The sequence below is a fragment of the Podarcis cretensis genome (genome assembly GCF_951804945.1).
Source record: "Podarcis cretensis genome assembly, chromosome: 2".
NCBI lineage: Eukaryota > Metazoa > Chordata > Lepidosauria > Squamata > Lacertidae > Podarcis > Podarcis cretensis.
In genome coordinates, this window is record NC_137171.1 from 72,077,708 (window position 1) to 72,095,945 (window position 18,238).

General features: G+C 44.8%; 1 protein-coding gene across 1 annotated transcript in view; it reads right to left on the bottom strand.

The window, feature by feature from the left end:
- GNAI2 (G protein subunit alpha i2) overlaps positions 1-18,238 on the bottom strand; it is a 124,646-nt gene that overhangs the window by 28,285 nt on the left and 78,123 nt on the right. Inside the window, exons 3-4 of the mRNA XM_079964428.1 lie at positions 17,098-17,239; positions 12,126-12,286 (exon numbers count right to left, since the gene is read on the bottom strand). Coding sequence (XP_079820554.1) covers positions 12,126-12,286; positions 17,098-17,239 — 303 coding nt within the window. The remainder of the gene's footprint in view (positions 1-12,125; positions 12,287-17,097; positions 17,240-18,238) is intronic.

Below are 18,238 nucleotides of genomic sequence, written 5' to 3' on the forward strand. Positions count from 1 at the left end.
TGGTCCATCATGCTTTATACACACCAATGAATCTTTATTTCACTTCAAAATCAGAATGAGAGGAGAAAGACAACTTTGGGGAGATGTACCACAGGCAGAATGACACTCTGAAAAAGACAATTCTGTCAAAAAAGGGGGTGAGAAAATTGGATTTTGAAGGCAGAAAAATGCACTTTTCTTCAATCTCATGAATATTTCATCTACATATGAATTGAAAGTTTGTATGTTATTTGTCTGGTTTTCCACCCTTAGAACATGGCCAGTCTTCAGGAATGATGGGATTTGGAACATCTGGAGGGCCACAAGTTCCCCATCCGTTGTTTTAAGTAATAAAATCAGCTTTCATGGTTTTGGTTTCACCCTGGATTAATGAAAGCTCTTTTGCAGAAGCACTCACAGTTATCAGGACAGAACGGCAAAACTGAAAAGCACTTGGGTTTTTCATTTGGAGGGTGGGTTAGGAACAGAGAGGAAAAGAACTCCAGGACTCTAAGAGTAACAAATATCTTTTAGTCTTAGGCATGCTTCTGGGCAAGAAACTTTCCAATCAATCAAGTGAAACATTTGAGAACTGCAGCTGAAGAGGTACTTAAAGGTTTATTATTGCTAGTATACCGCACTACCGAAATTGGCTCCTGATTGCACCTCAATGTAATGCCGATCTGATTTCTAACTATTCAAACTGTGATGGAAGTCGTGGTGGTCTTTTATAAGAAGCTGCACGAACGGAGGTAACCAAATGAGGTCACTTCCAACTGGCAAGAAACCAAATGGCTACCTGAGTGTAAGAAACAAAATGAGATTGGATTTATAAAGAGGCCCCTAAATCAAAGGTTTGGCTGATCAAATTGTGAAGAGCTGCAAAGAAGTCTCACTTCTGAAAGAGCAAATTCAGATGTTATGCACAAGTTAAATGTGCAGAAGTCACAACGAAAGAAGGGTCAGGAAAGCTCTGTGGCTTCAGTCTACCAGCCCAGTCCAGCCCAGCCCAGCCCGTTATGTAGCATGGCAGAGACAATGCAGGCCAAGCTTACAGGATTCTTGTAAGGATTAGTGAAATGATATATGTAAATAGTCTTGAGCACATGGAACAAGCCTAGACCTTGTGATGCACCGACCTGAACACAGCCCACCAGCTATGTGCTGAGGCCGCCAGATGCTTTGCTTCCCCTGGGGTGCCAGTAATTTAGATCAGCCCCTTCATCTCTGAAGGACCGCTTCTTACAAGATGCTCTGCATTCAAATACAGATGCCCAATTACAAAACACAAGCAGACATCATCAATTAAAATGGGTGATCATGCATACAGTTGCCAATTTCCCTTTAAAAATCCATAAACATTAACAACCAATTCCAGCCCCCCCCCCACTCACACGCATATTGAATGGGGGAGAACAAACAGGAAGAAAGCATTGGCTTGTACATGTATAGGCCAATACTTGTGTTTTGCATTCTAACATCTGTTTCTAAGCTGGGGAGCTGGGGTGGGGTGTGGGGACATTGTGCAGCAAATATTATTAAAGTATACCAACCTATTAATATCATGGAGATAGTGAGGTCCATGGGTCCAAGCATTTCTCCCAATAGAAAGGTCTGCTCAAGACATCAGATAGATAGAAAGGCATTGTGAATTTCTTTCTAGCTTTCGAACACCTTGTCTATGAAGCTTCTGGTACTGTCTGCTAGTGTCAAAAGACAAAATACTGGACTAGGCAGATCATATTCTACTTTTGATATTCTGGACATGTCAGGAACCGGCACTTCTGGGAACCAGCCAATGCCCACATGCCCAACAACGGCCCAGTGCAAATCCCAGAGCCCTTTGGGATGTACTGATAGATCTCTGGATGATTCGCAGTCGATGAGCAAGGCTTTCTGAATCTCATTCAAACAGCTGAGCAGCAGTAGTAGCAGCAACAACAACAACAACAACAACAACAACAACAACAACAACAACAACAGGATATCTTCCTCCTGTCCTCAACTATACTGCCAAAATGAAGAGCGCTTGGGGCAACAACCAGGAGTGGATTTCTGTGAGGAAGAACTGCAAGTTCTATTCAGTCCTGCTACTCAAATTTACCCTGAAACCTCTAGACCCCAAATTCTTTAATTATAAGTGTATGACTTATGTTCCTGGCTCTGGTTGGCGGCTCTCAGGTTTCTGGTCCAAAACAAAGGAGATCCAACAAGCCTGAAAACCGCCTATTCTTGGACCAGAACAAAGAGGAAGGAAACCGAACCCCGTTGGTCTTGGTCCCATCAGCAATGGTGCAGAATGCATCCACACATAGAAGGCAAGCAAACAGGAACTGACCATGAGATGGGTTACTTAGGGCGAAGAGCCCTTTGAGGGCATTTTGTCCAAGGGCCCCTGATACCCTGGAGTTGGCACTGATTCATAGGATAGAATCATAGAAGCAACTTATTTGTTGACAAGTGTGTAGCAGGAGCTCTATGCTCACGGCCCTTCTTCCTCTGTGAGGAACTTAGCCCAGCTGGGTGGCTGTTGGCCAGAGTAAGTTCATCCAAGTTCTTTTGGAAGAGGATATGAAGACAACAAATCCTTCCTACTCCTATTTTAAAACGAACAGATAAGTGACTGTGGAAATGCCTACACAAAACATTCTCACCAGCAATTTCAAGGGCAGCATTTGACTGTTAAGCAGCTAAACAGGGAACACGAAACATTATTCACAGGCAGAACAACAGGAACTGAGGGGGTGGCAACTGCGGGTCTCCTATTAAAAGACTAAGTCTTGGCTCACAAACATCTTGGGGAAGCTGTGGCCAGAGTACCCCCAAAGCAGGGTTTTAAGCAGGGGGGGAGGGAGAGTTTGTTTTGGTGTTCTGGAGAGATGCCCTCTTTTTCCTAAACCTAAAAGTAGAGAAAAACAGAGAACCGCTTACTCACACCCTCTTCAAGAGGAATACACACATGTGGGTTGGTCGGCTAGGCTGTCAAGCTGGGTGCAAAATTTTAAGAAGTAGAGAGGCCCTTCCGTAGGCAGGCAGAGAGACAAGACATCCAAGAACTCAGATCAAAACTCAAACCCCACAAAAAGGAAGACATCACAGGACTTGTACCTTTCTTTGCAGCATCAAAATATGTGGAAACTGTGGCTGTTGCAGAGAAAACAACTAGCACATGGTGTTTCTAAAGGTAAGGAAGACCCAGAACATTTTTAAAACATTTGATGGGATTTTATTTCTTATGTGTCAAATTCAGATATACAAAAACTCTCTCCTCGTGGCAAGTTGTGAATTTGCAGCATCACGGTGTGTTTTTGCTTTTATATACTACCTGCTCTCTTATTGTTTTGTATCTGCAACTTTTGCAGATGTCTCCCATGTTTTGTAATTTTGGTTATGTTCTTTCTTATTTGCACTTTCGATTCTGTATTAATTTTAAAAATTTAAAAAAAACCCCACAAAAAAACCCCAAGCAAACAGCCAGGTGCTGAAGTAAAAAGTACACCAGGGCTGAGAACTTCAAGGTGGGTGAAGAGTGTGACTGATTTTAAGCCACATCTGGAGAACAACATTTACAAGGAAGCAAACCTGCTGTCTCTCTTTTTCTGTATGTGGTGCTACCCACCGCTGCATGTTTTACCTTCCTTGCCTATCAAATATAACATCTTCCCAATTCACTTAATACATCTATAGCAGGGGTGGGGAACCTCACGCTCCAAATAAGGTCCTCCAAACATCTCTATCTAGCCCTCAGGAATCTCCCCTCACCAAATCCCCTCCCCAGACCAACTCCCTCAAAGTGGCTGCTTCACATCCTTCCTTACATCCTTGTGCCTGCCTGGAATGTGTGCTCTCGAATTCTGACAATGGCTCTTGGCTTTCAGGATGGAGAAAAGCAAAGTTGTGTGTGTACACTAGTCTACTATATGAGGTATAATTTACACTGGTTACACTGCCTGCTTCTGCCTCTGGCCCTGCATGTGGCCCTCAGAAGCCCATCCAGACAGGAATGTGGCCCTTGGGCTGAAAAAGTCCCCACTCCACCCTGATGTAGAAGAAATGGGTCTGTACTGAACAAAAAGCTCATGCCACAATCAGTCTGAAAGAACCACAAAATGCCAGCTCATAAAAAGAAGCAAATTATTACTATGAAATTAGTCTATCTGTCACTGTGATCACAAAAGCAGTGTGTGTGCGCACACGGAAAAGATTCCCCTGCGCCATGTTACACAGGGAGCTCTTGAAAACAAAAACTAAAGCAGGTTAGAAAACGAACGAACTTATTAAATACGTGCACACCTAGGAAAGAAAGCAGTACCCCCTGATGTCAGCAAATATAATAGCTTATTAAAGCTACGACGTTTTCATTCCAGGGATCCGATGAGAAATTTTAAATGCCCCAAGTGGCCGTTCTAAAAAGCAACAAACAGTTGACTAACACGTGCATCTGTGCGTGTGTGCACATGCGCATGCATGTACGTGCACACACACACACACAATATTTAAATGTCATCACTGATGTTAATGATGCACTTTCTCTTTCAGTCAAGTGGAAACAGAGGGAAGCAAACAGAACACCCCTCTGGGATCATCCTCCTCCTGACTAGCAGAGTAGAATAGTAAGCAAAAGGTCTCTCCAAACTCTCTATGTCAACCTGCTAGCGCACAGATAAAGCAGCGAGGACTCCTCCACCAAAATTTATTCAGGAGGAGAGATTTATCAGGGGTGGGGCTCACCATTAGGGTTAACATTAGCAGCAGCAGCACACCTTCTTTCTATTTCTCCCCCCTGCAAGGTTTCTTTTTTGTTTTGTTTTGTTTTTGCACCACTGGAAGTGTGGATGGTGGCACCCTGCACAATGCTTCAAATTTAGTGTTGTTCTGGGACACTGTGTGTGTTTGGGGCAGGAATGGCAAATGCCACTGAAACATGGCAAATAATGTTTGAAGACAATCCTGCAGAGATTTTTTGATACGGGGTGGGGTGGGGTGGGGGAGAGATCTCAGAAACTCAGCAAAATGTCTTCTGGGAAATTTCAGCTCAGCTCTAAGCAGAAGAAATAAGAGAAACAAGAAGAAGCATCGTCTTCAACCATCCAGCACTATCAGCCTCCTGTGCTTTAGTATTAGCTCTCCCTCCTTGTCCTTCCTAGGAAATGTTGTGTTTTTTCCTCAACTATCTCTACATACATAAGCATCCATGCACAGGTACATACATGCACACCCCCCCCCAAAAAAAAAACAGCACCATGCTGTAGAAATGTTGCCTACAATAGATTTGGATACATTTTTCAAATTTTTTTATTTTTTTTTTTACTATTTCTACAGATGTCAGTGAAGACAACTCAAACATCTTGGGTGAGTCATTGGCAGCATTTGCATATAACGCTAAGCCAAATCTCTGGATAAGCCAAGACGTATATGAGTGGCAATCACCCACAGGCTTCTCCTTTCCTGCCAGTTTGCTCATCTCTACGCAAAAGCAGCAAACGAAGCCAGGATCCATGGTTTAAAAGGGAAATGGCTTCCATTTCACAATCTGCACATAACTGGAAGCACCGGGTTAAGTGCTAAACCCAGGCTTGCTTTATTGCTTACAAGAATGAAGGAGCAAGGTTGCTGTGTGTGAATGTATGCCATTTCAAGGAATCGTGGAATTGTAGAGTTGGAAGGGCCCACGATGGTCATCTAGTCCAACGCCCTGCAATGCAAGAATGTTCTGTCCAATGTGGGGCTTCAACTCACAGCCCTGAGATAAAGAGTCTCATGCTCTACCAACTGAGCTATCCCAGCTTTACATGTGAATGAGGCCCCTACCTTCAGTCTCCCCATCTTTAAAATTGAATGCCACTGACAACCTCATGGGGGTAGGTAGCTGGATGATAAAGATCGAAAAATATTCAATCATTTTGCATATTGGGCATGTGGAATAATGATAGCGAATATAAGAGATATTATCCTTCTGCTACGTGTGGAGTTTGGAAGTAAACATGTTTGCAAAACAAGATCTGGATAATGAAGGCCCCTCATTCTACCAAGCTATCCCCAGGGACATGGTGAAAGCCTACCTTTCATACAACTGTGGATCTTATCTTGATCAAGTCACCTTCCTGCCTCCCCCAAATTCCATTTACTCCCAGGCATGTGGTGTTCTATTTTTATCGGAAGTAGGAGAATCAACAGAATTAACAAGGTTGATCCTGATTCCCAGAGGTCTCCCGCTGAGGAAATTGCTTCAATTTGCACTTACGGATTTTTAGCCCCTGCAAGTTCTTCTCAATATTGCTCTTCTTTCGATATACATAAATATCATTACAGGTGCTCATTAAGTAAACAGCTGAAAACTCCGTAACAAGGGGAACTAACAGTGGAAGACTAACCCCGTCTACTCAAAAGTAAGGCTCACGGAGTACTGTGGAGATTGCAACCCAGGCAAAGTGGGTACAAGATTGCAGCCTAAAACGGATTAACTCTGATCAGGTCATGAGATGATCCCTTGCTAGGGATAATCCATTGATAAGTGCCATTTATCTGCATTCTTTGTTCACTTGTCTCTATTTGTCCTATCCCCAGTATTGCCACCTCTGAAGCCAGAGCTCTGATGTTAGACAGAGCCCCGTTGTTTCCTCAGCACTGTTTATCAGCCCCAGCTCCTTGTCTGACATTTCCTGTTCACATACAGTCCCTGCTGATCACGGACTCTAGCTTGGTTGCATGGATACTTCAGGCCCAGGCAACTTTCCCATTTTTAGCTCATCTGATTAGCCTAGCAGGCATCCTGTTGCTCTGCCATTTCTCAGGTGAAAACAGTAAAAGGAGAAAAGAAAGATATGTACATATAAGCGGACAAACCCGATTCACCATAGGCCAGCTCTTTGTGGAGTGCAAAACAAATGCATCTTTTATAAGGAAATCCCCTTTCCCTTCTCAGATCAATATATCCACACATCACAATAAGGTAAAGAGGGGTCTGTGGGGCATGGGGTGTTAGGATATTTCCGTTCCACCTTAAAAGGGAGCAGGCTTTGTGAGTCACAGAGTCTGCGTATTTCCTGTTCATAGGATGTTTCTGTTGTGTCTATGCTTTCGTTTTTCTCTCTGTGTGCCTGAGACATTGAAGCAGGCAGTCATGTTTTCTTTGTTCTGACCAACGCTGAATAAAGTTGTAAATAATGCTCTCCTGCGTGCATCTTCCGCTGTGTGAATTCTGCGGATAGAGCGTGCATGAGCTCTGGAATGTGGCAAGCTATTTCTGGAGCTCGTGTCGCTAATTGAATGATACTGCGTTGTCTACGGGAGATCAATGGACGTCCGGAATCGACGTGGGGCCATGATGGACTCTGTCTCCCTGGCAGTATCCCAACATGGGGAAGGGAAGGGAAGCGAAGCGAAGGGGGATAAGAAGAGCAAGTGTTTAAGTAACATATATCCTCTAACTGATTCTTACTTGGCATCCTGTGCCCTCTCTCCCTGTCCATCCTAGCCTTTGACCACACCACTTATCTGATCAAATTAAAAGCCACAGCCAGTGGAGGCTGGTCCATAATGGTGAGCAGGTGAGCCCACCAACTTCAACCAGCCCCCACCTGCTGCCCTTCTTTCTTAAAAACATAGTGGCAGTGGGTACCAGCTTACTACTCCTTAGTAGGACCTCAGCAAGGAGGGACAAATCCAGTTGTCTCTGCGTATCATCATTGGCTCTGTATCCTGTTGGCCTCACTGCTTTCTGCCCTACCAGCCCCAAGTGGCACCAGCAACCACTGGCCACAGCTATGAACACCAGGTGTGACTGCCAACTTTACTTTATGAACATGAATGGCAGCCCTGCTTATCTATCCAAGGTCCACTGATAGCCTAGCATACTGCCTCCCACAGTGCCAACCAGACATCTCTGGAAAACCCAACAGTAGGACAGGAAGTCAACAGTACTTTCTTTGGCTTCCATCCGGAACTGGCATTCAGTGGTGAACAGAGGAATCTGCCTTAGGCAGAGTCTGGCCACAGGTGCTCTTGGTCCAGTTCTGCCTACGCTGAATGGCAATGGCTCTCCAAGGATCCAGACACAGGTCCTTCCAGCCTGACTACCTAGAATCCTGAGAACTGAACTTGGTATCTTCTGCAACCTAAGCATGCAATCTACCACTGAGCTATGGTCTTCCACAAGATTGCATGGCTGCTTCCCCATTCCTTACTCTACAATGCTCCCCTTTTGTCTGATACATTGCACGAGGCACATTTGAGGGGAAACCCCACCCTCCAAACATCCTGATTTCCAAGAAGCAGTCATGCTTGCTTCTCGCTTGCCTTTGCAGAGCCCCAGCTGGCTGAGTGTCAATAGCTAAGCAGCTGACCATTGTGAGGTCAAGGCAGTCAACCTCCTCCACCCCCACCCCTTTTTACCCTTACAAACTGCAACAACAACAAAAATAAAAACAATGCTCTTGGGTTGGCTGTTGGGCTAGAATGCTTGGGCCACGTGTCCAATACTGGTTTTAGTCTGTCTTATAGAATTGTAGAGTTGGAAGGGACCCCAAGGGTCATCGAGTCCAGTGTTTCCCAACTGGGGGCCATATGGCCCCCTGGGGGCCCCAGAATATTCCAAGGAATATGGTGAAAATCGTGTAAATGGGGGGCCAAAACATGAGGCTAGGGGGCCACTGATGAAAGTGAGAAGTGAATAATGGGGGTGGGGCAGGTTTTAAAAAAATCCTGACTGGCTGGCTATCCACTTGGCCAATCACAAGCGTGTAAGGGGGCAGCCCATCAGGGCCTAACACTCCTTTTTGCCAAATACATTTTCTTGGAGTAGTCCTGGTTTGTTTCCAGTGGGAGAGAGTGATTGCTGAGGCTCCTGTTTTGATCAGTACAGCCCGTGATCCACAACCCTCAGGTCAGGTACGTGCAGTGGTGGGATGGCAACAGGAAGGGATGGGCCAGCCAAAGCTGCTTGTGGCAGCTGCCAGTGCTGGGCCCGGTGGCAGCCTGGGCTTGACTTTGCAAGGTGGATCAGGGCCTTCGGATGTTGCCAAGGGGCGCTCAGAGAGCATAGGAAGCTACCTTACAATGAGTCAGATATATTTGGTCCATGTAGCTTAGCGTTTACTACACTGACTGGCAATGACTCTCCAGGGTTTCAAACAGGGGTTCCCATGAAGGCCCTATCAGCAGATGCAGGGGACTGAACCTGGGACCTTCTGCATGCAAGGCGGATGCTCTCCCACTGGGCTATGGCCCTCCCCCTAATATTCATTCTTGTGAAGCCAAGGTAGTTGACTGAGAGAAGCAGTGATGTTGTTAGCAAACAAGACCTTAAGTGACAGGGTAGGAGCACCCCAGTCCTAGGAACAGAAACAGCAGGCTGGGAAACAAATAAGAGAGACAGTTGCTGCCTTCGCACCCTGATTGTGGGTAGGCCAAAACAGAATGCTGGATTAGATAGCCCCCTTGGTCTGATCTAGCAGGGCTCTTCTTAAGGCCACATGTGCCTTACATACTAATGGCAGCTAAAACTGAAGCACTGCACCTGGACTTGGAGGTTCCATTTAGCTATGACGACTGATGGCCATTGACAAACCTATCTTCCATAAATTTGCCTGATCTTCTTATAAGAACAGTTCAGAATCTAATGGGGGGGAGGCAGCAAGTCAATAGTAATCAAAGCCATACAGTTGGAAATATCGCGCTAGCAAAAAGCATGTGCATAAATACAAAAACCAAGAGATCAAGTTCCCTGTCCATTTTTTTTGCAAGAGAGCAACACTCTAGCACACCACATTTTGCCAAGGAAGGCAGAGCAGAAGCTCAAGTAATTAACAAGCAAAGGGAAACTTCCATCAGTGGAAAGGCCTTTAAAACAAGCATGCTGTGCCTGGGGCTAAAGTGCAATCAGGTGCAGAATGCCTGTGGTGTGGACAGGTAGTGGCAAAGGCTCGGGTCACAGAGTTACATGACGGCGTGATCCATTCAGTCTTCGTAAACTAGCTTGGGAGTGGGTGGGAAGCATGCTATTTTCTACTCCTAACCTGACTTTTAAGAAACCTGACTCAGAAGTCTCGTCTACAGATAAATACTCCGACCTTTGCCGAACTGCCTTCCCTTAAGAAGCATTACTAGACAGCAAGCAGAGACTATCTGAAGGGGCAGGTCCTCAGGGATTCTGCAAAACTCCCCTCCAAAAACACACAAGTTGACCTGCTTGACCCTGCATCAAGAAAAGAGACCTCTTGGCTTTCTTTATGACCTAGGCTAAAAGCACCACATTACTCACAAGCAGAAAGCAGAGTGCCACAGCATGTGTTTGGGAAATGCAAGCTGAACTGAGAGGAAAAACCAACACACTGTTAAAGGAACAGGTGTGCTGGTTTCAGCTGCCTCTATCCTCTCTCTCTTTTTTATCAATTGAAATGGAAAGACGGACACGTTTCCTCACTGGCTGAGATGGCTCGTCTTAAAAAGCCAGTAAGTTTTCTCCTAGTGTTTGCACTAAGCATGACATCCAGAACAGAAGAACCCTTCAAAGTATACATGTGTGATGGAAGCCTCCAACTCTTAGCATGGTGGTCTGTTGGCAACAATACCAGCATATTGTGGAGACAGTGGATTGCTCATTGCTAACTTAGCAAGTGAATTGTAGACACATTTAACAATGGCTGCGAGACTGGCAAAGGCGCCTCATTACAGAGTTAACGAGCTGCGTAAGCACATTTCAAAACATATTTTTCTTCCCTTAGAAAACATATATTGTTCAGAAAGCCTGGATAGCTCTCTTCATTTTAACATCCCTCGTTTCTGCGGGCCCATCTGTGTTTTGACACAATATTTATGTTTTCGTATGCCACAAAGCGGCATTTGATGCCGAAATCTAAATAACTATTCCACAGGCAGATGTGGGACATTCCAAATGAGTAAAAAGGCAACAAATAATCAAAGTCTGAACTGCTCAGCAGTATTTCTGGAAAACAAAAAATAAAATAGGCCCACACAGAGGCAACGTTTCACCCACTTTCTCTGTTTCATCAACGGAATGTTTCCTTTCTCCATTAGCTGCAGGCTGAGGCCACAACCTGGAAAAGCGTGCATGCCTCCAACTCTTAACACACAACCTCAACAATCCCACAGGAACTATGTGGATGAGCTTTGCCCCTGTAACAAGGCTCCCAGGTATCTCACACATGAGCCAGCCATCCTGCTCAGCCATGCTTTCCGTCACACTAGGAAGGAAGTTTTATGCATGCACATGGACTTCTAGCAGGAGGGTTTTCCAAAGCAAAGAGGAATATGACGGCACACAAAATAAAAGCTGGAAGTACAGCTACCACCATGCTTTAAAGAGCTATACATCCTGGAGGCATAATTAACTCACTGCTCATTTTGAATAGCAGTTCAGCCAATATACAATCATACCTTGGGTTGAATATGCTTCATGTTGAGCATGTTTGAGTTGTGCTCTGCGGCAACCTGGAAGTAACGGAGCGCGTCACTTCCGGATTTCGCTGCTCGCGCAGACGCTCAAAATGACATCATGCGCATGCACAGAAGCAGCGAAAAGCGACATGCGCATGCGCAGACGTGTCGTCGCTAGTTACGTTTGCTTCTGGATGCAAACGGGGCTCCAGAATGGATCCCGTTCGCATCCCGAGGTACCACTGTACAACAAATGCCATTATGGCAAGAATGTTTGCAGAACTGCCCACAGTTAAAACAGACATACAGTCATACCTCGGGTTGACTGCACTTCAGGTTGAGTGCATTCGAGTTGCGCTCCATGGCAACGCGGAATTATCAGAGTGCGTTACTTCTGGGTTTCGCCGCTTGCGCATGCACAGACGCTCAAAATGACGCCACGCACATGCGCAGAAGCGGCGAAAAGCGACGTGCACGTGCGCAGACGTGCCGTCGCTAGTTACATTTGCTTCCAGATTCGAACGGGGCTCCAGAACGGATCCCGTTCATATCTAGAGGTACCACTGTACATAGGCCTGTTAATTGTCACATTTAGTTTAGCCCTGATTGAGTGGCTTTGGAGGGTCACTCAAGTCTGCTACATCTTGTGGTTCCCCACACAGAGCAAAATGGCATGGCTCAAATGCTATTTAAAGTTCAGAATACATTTACTCCAGCAAAAATAAAATATCCAAGGAAAAGTCACTCACTATGCAGCAGAGTCATTCAGCTGGTACTCTCGGGAACGATTAAAACAGGCCTGGACTCCGTTGTCTGACCACAGCCTCCTGATCACGTTGGACAAGTCCTCTGGCATGATCCCCTGCTCCTCTGCAGTGCAAGAGAGTGCAAACAACTGACGGGCATCATCCTGCAGGGGAAAACAAAACCCAGGTGGTTAGGCCCTTGAGCTCTCCTTGGCTCATCTGCAGAGCATCACACTGAAGCTCACATTCCACTCCCACACCCCTCCCAAGAGGGTCATCCCAGGGGAAGTGTGCTTTAGTGCTGAGCAATGGAGTAAAACATTCCCTAGGTGCAAAGCAGTTGCCCGTGCTGAAGGTGTCAACATCTCTGCAAGAAGCCAGTGCTTAAAGACTTTATTGATTTAACAGCACTAAACAAAGCTGACATCAGGTAAACAATTTGATGGTCAATACAGGAACACAATTACAGCTTATCTTCGGTTGCAGAAACTCTAGGGAACACCTAGTGGAAGCATGAATTTGCTGGTAACTTGACAGCGGGTGGACCTGAGCAGGATTACTCTGGAAAGGCGAAATTTATTTGGTGCTATCCACTTTCCCTTCTCAAAGACACAAAACAGAAAAGGAAGACAAACTGGCAAGGTGCCAAATGCCTTTAATGCAATGGTCAGGGAACACTAAGAATCAAAAATTAAAAGCAAAAACAAGGAGCAAGAATTTTGAAGATGTGTCGCTTGTCAAAACAGCTCATTCGATTACAAAGACAAAGTATCCATGATTAAACTATTGTGAGTCTAAGCCCAATTCAGATCTCTTGGTAGAGGTGTGGCACTGCCGAAAAATTGCTCCCTTGTGGCCTGTTTACATGCTGACATGGTGACAAATGGAAGATGGGATCACCCACAAAAACTCTGTTCAAGCAGCTGATTCCCACTCCAGCGCTGCCTCCTTACGAAAATCCAGCTGCTGGTGTAGGAATAACAACATGAATGATGAAATCCCATGAGGTTGGAACGTGCTTACACTGAGGATGCCCAACCGCAAGAGAATGGCCTTCCGTGACTCTAACATGGCAACACTATTGTATGGACTTGACTGAAGGTAGCTGCAACATTTTGGGGCAGAGGTCGAACAACACATGGGCCCAAAGGATGGGGAAGGCTGTAACAGAGAATGCTGTGTGAATTAGGTACTTCTGCTTGATGGAGATGTGCAAATGCAAATACTGCCTATTGCTATACTACCATAAATTGGTCCCGTAAAAAGGTCACTTTTACATCATCTGCTTTAAGGGTCAGAAAATGCACATTGTGGAAAATGGATAATGAGCCAGCAGCACCACTCACACTGTCCCCAGTCACAAAGGTTTCTCCTTATCAAATCTAGAATGGCGCTCAGAGAACCAAAACTCTTAAATTTATCCTTAAGAGGAAAGCCCATAGCTCAGTGGTATAGCATCCACCTTCCACGCTGAAGGCTCCAGGTTTAATCCGCAGCATCTCCAGGCTGGGCTGGGAGAAAACCCTCTCTGAAATCCTAGAGAGGCACTGCCATTCAGTGTAGACATTACTGTGCTTTATGGACTAGTGGTCTGGTTCAGTACAAGCCAATTTCCTATGGTTTCTTCTATAAACATGACTTGCTTGGGTAGAAGTCTGGAGAATAGAAGAGTGAGGTAGGATTGATAGCCATATTCAAGGGCTGAAGGGCTGTTTTCTCCTTCTCTGGAAGGTAGGACACAAACCAATGGATTCAAATTACAAGATAGAGGAGATTCCGACTAAATATTAGGAATAATTTTATGACAGGAAGAGTTGTTCCAACAGCGGAATGGACTGCCTTGGAAGGTAGTTTTTAAGCAGAGGTTGGATGGCCAGTTGCCAGGGATTATTATTTAGTCATGATTCCTGCATGGCAGTGGGGGGTCCCTTCCAACTCTGCAATTCTATGATTCTTTAAAAGAAGAAAAGGAATATATGAGGTACTTTCCTGCTGTGTGAATATTTATTCCATTTGACTAGTGGCATGGACGTGCTCATTTTACTAATAATAAAAAACATGGTTGTTCTAGTATTTTAGAAAGTAGCTGCTACGGACATTCACCTTATTGACTACAAGAAACTTGCTACCAATAGATTAAAGGCAATCCACTCCAATTAGTTTCTGGGCAAAAGATCAACCTTATTTCCTTACAACTCATTGTTATACCCTCTAACAAATTCAATCTGGCACCAGCCAGTTTCTGCAACTAGACAGCATTGACCTAGAGAAAAAAGTACTTCTGCTGCATTTTCTCCTGCTTTTCTCTTTGATAAACTTTTATTTTTATTATTGCATTTATATCCCACCTTTTCTCCAAGGAGCTGAAAGTAGTGTCCACGGTTCTCCCCTCCCTCATTTAATCCCCCACAACACCCCTGCAAATTAGACTTAGCCGAGATGCCTGCATTGTAGGGAGTTGGATTAGATGGCCTATCAGATCCCCTTCCTATTAAGGGGATGAATCTATGAATCTATGACTGACCCAAGGTCACTCAGTGAGCTTCATGGCCAAATGGGGATTTTAACCCTGGTCTCCCAGGTCCTAGTCCAACTCTAAACAGTATACCACACTGGCTAATCCCTTCACTCCAAGGATCCTTTCTATACATCTAGCTTTTATGCTGATACTTAAATTCTGGGTTCATCAACCTTCATAGCAGCAACACTAATGGCTCACCTCACCCACCCCACTATCACCAACAGCCCTGCACCAGTTCAGGAGATTTCCATCCTCCACCAGAATGTTTTGCTTTTCTCAAATGTCTGGATCAGTCCCTGATTGGCAGCCATCAGTCAAGCTGGTACCCCTAGTTGCAACATCCCAAACCTATGCCTTCAGCCTTCTTCCCATTTTTAAACTTAGTGGTGAAAGTTCCCCTCAAAGTTTAATTTTCCTTTCTTTCAAACTCACTTGCAACTGAAAGTCACTCCCAACTGTTATGATTTGTCATGGATGCACATTGGGAAAGGGGATGGGGCAGCGGGATGCCAGGGTCATATCAGATTTGGGCTAAGAAAAGAAGAAGAAGAAAGGCAGATGCCATCTGCAAAATATATGGCACTCTGAATGCAATACATCTTTTGGTCGAAGTATAATAACCCTGGGACAGAATGGCTCTTCCTCATTGAATAGCAGGATCCAAACAGTATGTTCCATCTTATGTAAACAGATGCCACTTCTGCTGATAGTGAACAGCCAGAAGCACTTTTGGATGGGCATAAATCTGACTCCTCTTAGCAGGTTTGCAAAAACTCTGAAGATGTTGTAATTATTTTAAAAAAAACAAGCGGTGTGCAATTAAAATACTTGGCTTACTTTTCTCCCTGTACATGCAAGTCTTAATCCAAACTGCTCAGGCAGCTATTGATGAAGAGCTGAGATACAGTTTTCCACTGTGACAAGATTCCACAGGGGGTTTTTTTTGGTGGGGTGGGGTGAGAGAGAGAATATAACATTTCATACTCAGAAGAAACATTAGAGCAGTAGAGTCTTGCAACCTTTTTGGACCTGAGAACGACTGTGGAGAGGAATTCAAGCCGATTCTCAAGGCTCCTTATATACAGATTGCTAAAAGAGCTGCCCTTTCAGCAGCAACCTCTCACAAACGTTCAGCTGCATATACAGCACAGCCCTATTCCAAGGCCTCTCCTTTCATCTACTCCAGTCAACACAGTGCGAATCCACCCCTCCCCCTCTGCTGCTCATGGCTCCACTCAGTTGCTTAGGTTACAGGTCGGTGGCAAACTGCTATAACCTTTTAAAAATTGCAACATTACATCATGTGTGCGCACACACCCCTTTCAAAGGATGTGTCATCACATCCTTCCTCCATATTGTTTATGGACAAGTTCTTATCCAGAGGGATTCTGTGGGGAATTGCTTGGGAGAGCAAAAAACAGAATTCAGACAATGAACAGCTTTCTGTTTGTGTACATTATGATTAATACTTAGGAAGTCGTCCAGAACCACAAAGAGCTACGTTGCTGCCCTTCGCTGCTTTTAGACTGACTAAGTGGTCCGTGTACAAAGATAAATGCAAAAGGGCACCCAATGGGAGTTTTGCCTGGATTGAGGTGATGACCAACAGCCTGTTGTTACAAGCTCACTTTAGCTTTCCACCATTCTGATCTGTAATCTATAGTTATTTATGAGATGTCCACACTCGCTACATTTCCCCTTCTGCTGATTAACAGCATTGTTTCTGTTGTAGCTCTGCTGACTTGAGCCATTCTGACAGCACAGACAGATGAACCCAATCAAATGCGAAAAGCAACAGAGTATTGTCGCATTTTAAAGATGAATGAGTTAATTATGGCACAAGTTTTTTTGTGGACCAGCTTCAGCTTCATGAGATGCACAAAATGTTATCTAAAGTTTGGGGGGGGGTGGAGCGTAACCATGTGTCCATATACCTGAACTCAGGATAAGACAATTTGTGCATCTGATGAAGTAGTGTCTAATCCACAAAAGCCTTAATAAACGAGTTAGAAGGTGCCACAAGACTCTTTGTTGCTCTTGCTGCAACAGACAAACATGACTACATTTTCATTGTAACCAATATGCTTCATTCAAGACGTTAACAACTTAACAAAGTGTTGGCACACTGTCAGAGGACTTTGCATCAAAGTCACCCAAGTTCTATGTCTGGGCGTGAAAAGTCAATTTCTGCAACACAAATGAAGCAGTCAATTCGTGTATGCACAGTAAGCGTCTTCTGACTAATTCTCTGATTTGATTAAAAAAAAAGACAGAGGGGAGGGATGACGGGGATGAATGCCTCATACCTCAGGACCCCTGGGATGCCCCATTTGAAGGGAACAAGCACACTTTTCAATTTCAGTACTGGGTGTAGATGTCAGGAAGGAATTTGAGGTCTACTAATATGATTAGAGAGAGCCAGTTAGCAAGAAGGAGGGAGGGAAGGAAACTCACTGCTCTGGCAGGGTCCCCAAAATCGATCTGCAGGTTCCCCATCGCTTTGATGATAGCCATTATGGACTGAATGGTGTTGCTGTAAACCACTGCTTTGTACTGTCGGCACTCCTCTTCTGAGTATCCATCCTCATGGATAATCCTAGAAAAGAAGAGAACGATCCAAAATGTCAGCATGTCAAATGCAAGAGGCCTCCAATGGATTTCAAATTTTTGCTGCATTCCTTCTCATAAAATATTTGTGCTAAGAGAAGTCACTAGCAGTGGGTGCCCCATGCGACAATACTACAGCATAAGAGCAAGTGGCGAGAAGGAAAAATTCAGTTAAATTCAGAATATACCGAAGGACACATTCCCCTTACATGACAAATTCCCAACTCAACCCATTTCAGAAGCTTGCTTTGCCTTCGATTTGTAGAAGTGTCTGGGTGGGTTCTGGGGGTTACTTCCCCCTATTTGTGGGAGAGGGCAGTGATGATAAAATAATGCAAGCAGGTTATCTGACACAGCTCACTAATAGTAGCATAGAGACAACTACGCTATTAAGTTAGGGGTTGGGAACCCCAGGCTCAGGAGAAGTGTTCTGAGTCTCAGAGGACATGTCTGCAGACAACACCTCTCACTGGCCCTGCTCCAAACCTCCTCGAATGCTTTTCCTTGGCTGGAAACTGCACCCTGAACTGTGATAATGGCTCTTGCTTGCCACACCCACGCTAACCATCCAGAGAGCTAACTGCCTCTGAAGTGTCCAGAAACTTCAGCTGGTGGAGAATGCGGAAGCCAGTTAACCAGATTGTGTAATTTCCTTCTTAAAACAGCTACACTAGTTTCTGGTTCATTTCCACACACAACTAAAATTGCTGTTTATGACCTAAATAGCTCTAAGCTTAGGAACAGGATAACTGAAGGAATGGCTTCTCAATAGTAAATACCTTACAAAAAACCCACATGTGCCAGCCAATTTCTGAGTATCCCTTCATGGGGATGGAGGGAGGGCATTTTCTGTGGCTGCTCCCAGATTGTGAAATGCACTCCCTAGACATGTCTGCCTTGCCCCTCCGTTGATGGCTTTTCACAGGAGTATGTTCAGACAGGCCTTAACCATGTGAGATAAATATTTTTCTTTCTTTCTGGCATATTG